Here is a 6,171-nt window from a genome sequence, read left to right on the forward strand (position 1 = left end):
TGGCACCCTGTCCTCTAAAGTGAGTGCTGGGCTGGCAGGCAGGCAGCTCCCCCCCAAAAAAAACCCCAAAAAAACCAAAAACCAGGAAGGAAGGGCTGCTTCTTGTCAGGTAATTCAGGGAAGGCAGGGTGTTGGCATCACTGCACAATTGTATCCTGTCTGTATTCTCCTGGCAGTTTCACTTCAAGTCTATTTGATTTTTTTCAATTTCCCAGCCTCAGTTATAACAGAGTGTTTTAGACATGCTCCCATAAATGAGGGAGGATGGACAGTTTGTAAAGCACTGTGTAAAACTACGGTGCTGGCAACATTTCTGAGGCATTTACTGCCCCTGCTGTGGGTACACCACTCCTGCCAGAAGGAGGGGCCAGCAAACAGAGCTCACAAATAACACAGCTCTCTTCTCTTCTCCCCCAACCTGTTCCTCTCCCTTTTTTTCCCCAATAGGTTGGTACAATCGACTTTTTATCAACTTTGCACTCCGCAGACATATTTTCTTTTTTGTGCTACAATCCTATTTCCCAGCCATGCTGATGGTGATGCTGTCTTGGGTTTCTTTTTGGATTGACAGAAGAGCTGTTCCTGCCAGGGTGTCATTAGGTAAATCTTTGCTGTATGTTCTTTGGGAGGTGTAGAATTGAGAGGGGAGGGTTTGGAGTTACCTTAGCTTATTTACACAGGACGTGAGCAAAAATATCAGATAATTGCCTGAACAACACTGTTATTACCTCTCTTGTCATTACCTGTAGTCAGTCTCTACATTTGGAAAGGGGATGTTTGTTCAGACTGGCTTTGCTATTTTTGGAAACAGCTCACACACCACAAAAGCAAAAAGGGATGATTCTGCAGATTTCCTGATAGAATTTTACTTAATTGCAAAACCTGGGTTTTCCTTCTCTCTTCCCAGCAAAGTAACATGTAGGAACAGGCAGTCAGATCCCTCCCCAAATCCATGGATCATTAGGTGTAGCCCAATCTGTGGAAAAGCTCTGCAGCTCTTCTTTTGCTCAGGAAACACTCACTGTCTTCCTACCAACTTGGAAACAGTTGCCTGTGTGGCAAAGCCTTTCATTGTGGGACACCTTAGAATGTTTGCTTTGGTGTCTTAGCTGTACAAGGCACACAATCTTCTGTGGAAGCCAAAAAGTAACTTCTGAACACCTCAGCTCAGGGAAAGAGGACCCATTACAGTGGTTTTTATAGAAGTTTGGGGTTTTTTTTTTTGTCACTGGTGAATCAGTGGATGTCACTCCAAGGCGGTCTTTGTTGTGAATATAATGCTGATGGCCTTGGAGTGAGCACATTTTTTCAAAAATTAGGATCCCTGAAGATCTGATGGGAATTTGTTATCTAAGGCAACCATAGTGCACCTTCAGATGTCAGGTTAAAATAAAGAAGCTCCTGTTCTTTCTTCTCACTGATGCTGGTCCCAGAAGCCAACTGTATGTTGCCATATTTCTTAGGCAAGAGAAAAAGCCCTCATTTTTCTCTGTAACTATATCAATCTAGAAAAAATAGGACTGTAGCCACTCAGATCCCTTTCTATTGGCACAGTCTAAAGCTATTAATACATGAGATATAAATCTCTTTGTTAATCTGTAAACAAATTATGGTACCTCCCACCTACTTTTATTAATGCATCTATGAATTCCTTTTATTTAGAAGAAATTTAACTTCATCTTTACAAATAAGTTTTTAATTCTCAGTAGGCAATTTTTAATGTTGTCAAGATGATTTTGCTGATCATGTTTTTTATGTATGGATTTCTGCAGAAGGTTATGCATCAGGAGTTCCATGAATAAAGCACATTTCATTAGCATAATCATACATAATTTATAGGAAACCTTAACAACAACGTTTAATAAGCCTAGCTCCTTGGCCTAGGGTATATGTACATTAAATAAATTGATTTCTTCTTACATGGTGTATTTCAAGCTCCATCCTTCAAACTAAAAAAGCTGCAGTGAGGTAGGGAGGAAGTTCTTGTATGTTCCAGTGGACTTGAACTGGTGTAGAACTGGAGAAGGGCTGCAGAGACTCAGCTGACAGTGCTGTCTTCCAGAGTTACATTGATTTCTTTAAAAGCAGAACCTGAGTTGAGTGTTTTTTTTTTTTTTTTCCTGAGCTGGAGCAAACCAAAATGAGATGAACAGCTGATGTTAGAGCAGAGATTGAAAAGATGAGGGTGAAATTTTGGTCACACTGAGGCAAACGATAATTTTTTCTTAGTTTCAGTGGCTGTAGCATTTTTATGCTAGATTGCTTTTAGAGAGCTGTGGAGTTATATTTGTTCTCAAAAGTACAATTTGAGAAAGGGTTGGGAGGGAAAATGATTCTTTAGTGATTTTCCTGAACAAGAAAATACAGAGTGGCAGCCCTGGCTCTGGGAAGTGAAGAATGGCCACAGCTTTCACCTGTGTGTGGCAGTGCCCAAAGCTGCCACAGAAACGTGTTCCTTGTGCTGCTCAGTGACCATTCTGAGCAGAGGGATGATTTAGTGCTCTCAGCATTGTGTGTGATGAGTCCTTCATGGTTCACTTCTCAGAGCCCATGTGAGGGAGTTGGAGGGGGTGTCAATCACACTTCCTCACAAAGCTCTGCTGTCCAAACAGAACCAGCTGGCCAGAACTGTGATAACCTCTCTCTTCTCTCTGGCAGGTATAACTACAGTGCTGACAATGTCCACCATCATGACAGGAGTAAGTGCCTCAATGCCTCAAGTGTCTTACATAAAGGCTGTGGATGTGTATTTATGGATCAGCTTCCTTTTTGTCTTCCTGTCAGTCATCGAGTATGCAGCGGTGAACTATCTCACCACAATTGAAGAGAGAAAACAACTCAAAAAAAGGGGCAAGGTACAACCCTCTGTGTTTTGTTGCCTTCTGAAAGCATCATGCAAGCCACAGAGTAGTCCTAGTACACCACTGTGATAACAGAACAGTAACAATCTCTGTCTCCACTCTGTATCTCACTTTCTTTTTTTTTCACTTGGGTGAAGGGAGACAAAGTGTCCTCCTCTCTGAGATCCTTAAAGGTCTGTGCTTTCTCTCCTTTCCCTTGTGGCAGAGCTTAGGGATATTTTTTTGCCCCCTTTTTTCCCCCTCAGAGGAATATAACCTTCCTTCTATTTTCAAATACCTATCAATCAAGGTATTTCTCCTGTCTCTGGAATAGACCTCAGCATGCCCTCATATGATATTCCTCCCTGTTTCCTGTTTTTTTTTTTTTTTTTGTCCCAAGACCAGATGAATGACAAGGTAATTTTTAGAAAAGTGTGCCTGAAGCAGAAATAGCCACAAGTTAAACATCTGCTTTCTGTGAAGCTCTCACTTAAAAAACCTTTGCTTGAAGAATATCCCCTCTGTAAACTCATTTGCTGGAATATCATGAGAGGAGGAGCACAGAAAGAATGCATATGTTGCTCACATGATTGGATAATCCCATCAAAAACCTACTCCCAGAAATGTTTGAAGTGTTTTCCCACAACTCCAGCTGCACAGACCTACAGGAGAGAGTAAGATTCCTCTGTTTCAGGAGCTGAGGCACGAATTGGCAGCCAGCAGCTGGCAATGATCAGGCAGACAAGTGTGTTTTATGGCATTTGATGACATTTCCTTGCTCATGTCCTGCTCAGGGGGGCAGGGCCCACAGAGAGCCATACTGTGGGACAGCCCTGTTCTCCACATGCTCAACACTGATGGTTTATTCATTTATGATTTGCCACAATGGCTCCTGCTAGTAACTCTCCCTTGTTGCCAGGCTTCAGGAATGTACAGCATGGACGCAGTGCAAGCGATGGCTTTTGACGGCTGCTACCACGACGCGGATGAGGACATGGACCTGAGTCCCTTCCCAGAGCCCTGTGAGGAGAATGAGACCAGGGCAAGTCAAACCAACATCTCCAATGCTGACACCCCTCGCCTGAAGAGGAAGAGATCTCTGAAGGGAAACGTGGGCAGGATTATTTTGCAGAACAATCATGTTATTGACACCTATTCCAGGATTATATTTCCCAGTGTATATATTGTGTTCAACTTTTTTTACTGGGGTTTGTACATATGAACAAAAATGCTTATAAGCAAGATTTTATTTTGTGTATGAGAGTTGCATCATACTTCAAAAATAATGCAACAGCAGTAGAGGAAAAGGTTACAATTTTCCAAAAGAGACTCCTGCATCAAACCTGGGCTGGTTTGGTCAGCAGCAAAACTCTTCATGAAAAGCTCTCACATGTCTGGGTTCTTTTCCAACTGGACTACGCAGAGCTTCACCACGGTGATCCCATGCACAGGCTCCACTGCAGTAGCACAGGAGCTGTGTGCTCACTAAGGGAGCCCTTTGTCACCCCCCTGAACAGACAGCAGCTCCTCCTGAGCTATTGCCCTGTCTGTGTCTGCACGCCAGCCCTTCCTCTCGAATCAGCCTCTCTGTTCTTCACCTGTGCTCCATTTTGGTCAGCAGTCAGCACCAACAGCTTTGGGACAGCCTTGGGATAGCTCCTGTCCTTGTTTCACTTCCCGCATTCCAATTTTCCTGGGCAACCCCTGTGCACCTCAGCAGCCTCTGCCCTCGGATGGGAACCAGGGGGAAAATGATGGCTTAGCAGTGCAGTAGGGACCAGCAGGAAGCCAGGCTGATGGGGCTTTGTAGATTGTGTATCAGCAACACTTCAAGAAAACCCTTCACCCTTGTCAGCTGTCCATGACTCTCCATGGGACCTCTGTTTGAAGAATCTGGCTCACAGAATCACAGAACTGGCTCACCAGTCCCTGAAGCAGCACAGGAATAACAAAGGCATTTCTGGACCCTGTGCACTTGCAGCCACTTCCCAGGTGGATGAGCAGTGTCCCCAGCACAAGCTGTGTCCTTCACGAGTCACCCACACACCTCTGCCTCACCTCAGCCTGCTGTAATCCCCTGCTTCCTGCAGAACCCTTGGCTTAGAAACACAGGCTTTGAGACAGAGATTTTAGACAACTTTGTCAAGAGAACAAACCAACCACGCCTTTGGTTCTTCTGCTTTCTGTTGCACGTGAACTTGGGGTTTTGCCTCCCTCCCTCTCGCTCTGGCTTTTGAGGTTGAATGTTCCAGTGAGAGAAGCTGCATCTGCCCCTTGCAGCAGTGATGCCCAGCATAGTTCCAGGAAATTAAAGGAAACAGCTGTGCCAAAACAGAGACACATACAGGAAAACTGTCAGTCTCAGATGAATTCTGCATGGAAATATCCTTAGATTCAGGCTAAGGAGGCTGAATTAAGGATATTCAGGGATAAACACAGAAAGTTTTCACAGCTCCAGAAAATAATCAAGATTACTTTTGTAACTTTCCCAAATAAGGAGCATTTTCCACTAAATTCCTTGGGTTTGTCTGTCATTTAATGAGCAGAGTTTATATTTACAAAGTCAGAACAAAATGATCATTTTGAAGTTCAAAATGATCATTTGGTGACAAAAAGTGTCACAAGCTAAATTCTTGGTCAAGTTTATTGGTCAAGGAAGTGGGAATAAATTTGGAAGCCTAAGCCACTCTCTGGTTTCTTTATTTACTTTATTTTATTTACTTACATTTTTTTTTCTTGTTCAATTTACTTATTTTCTTGCTCCCATCTTGTTTGTTCAGAGCATGGTGATGTCTCTTAACTTTTTCAAAGAGCTGCATTTGTCAAGCTCCCAGTTCCAGAGCTGGAGAAGTGGTGACACGGTGCCTGCTGGGTGACTGAAATCTCACGGAGTGAGTGGGACAGACCGCTGCCAAACAAATGTATCAGAGCTGAGAGAGCTTTGATACTTTTCCAGGAAATCCTGTCATGGAAAGCAGAACCATACCAGGAATGACAATGCTGGGAATGCAAAGCCAAAGGACACACAGGCTTTGGCAACAGTAAGAGCACACCAGACCTCCAGCTGAGCAGATGTATAGTGTAGCTGTGTATAAAAATACACCATCACAGCCTCGCTCCTGCACTGCCTTTGTGAGGCATCCTGCACAGATGTTCCAGATTGCCTGAGAAGATCCCATCTAGTTGCTCCAGACGTGTGTCTTCTAAACTTTTCACATGAACTAATATAACATCATTGTTTTCACATATTTATCTGCCCTACAAGAAGTATTTGTTGTGTAGCCAACAGTGAAGCCTCATCCTCCAACGGAGAAACGACTCCAAATCGGTT

At 43.6% G+C, this 6,171-nt stretch overlaps 1 protein-coding gene across 1 annotated transcript in view; it reads left to right on the forward strand.

The window, feature by feature from the left end:
• GABRR3 (gamma-aminobutyric acid type A receptor subunit rho3) overlaps nucleotides 1-5,522 on the forward strand; it is a 34,688-nt gene extending 29,166 nt beyond the window's left edge. Inside the window, exons 8-10 of the mRNA XM_036383597.1 lie at nucleotides 448-600; nucleotides 2,659-2,855; nucleotides 3,760-5,522. Of these exons, the coding sequence (XP_036239490.1) occupies nucleotides 448-600; nucleotides 2,659-2,855; nucleotides 3,760-4,062 (653 nt within the window). The 3' untranslated portion in view covers nucleotides 4,063-5,522. The remainder of the gene's footprint in view (nucleotides 1-447; nucleotides 601-2,658; nucleotides 2,856-3,759) is intronic.
• The last annotated feature ends 649 nt before the right edge of the window (nucleotides 5,523-6,171 follow it).

This window comes from Molothrus ater, chromosome 2 (genome assembly GCF_012460135.2).
Source record: "Molothrus ater isolate BHLD 08-10-18 breed brown headed cowbird chromosome 2, BPBGC_Mater_1.1, whole genome shotgun sequence".
NCBI classification, from domain to species: domain Eukaryota; kingdom Metazoa; phylum Chordata; class Aves; order Passeriformes; family Icteridae; genus Molothrus; species Molothrus ater.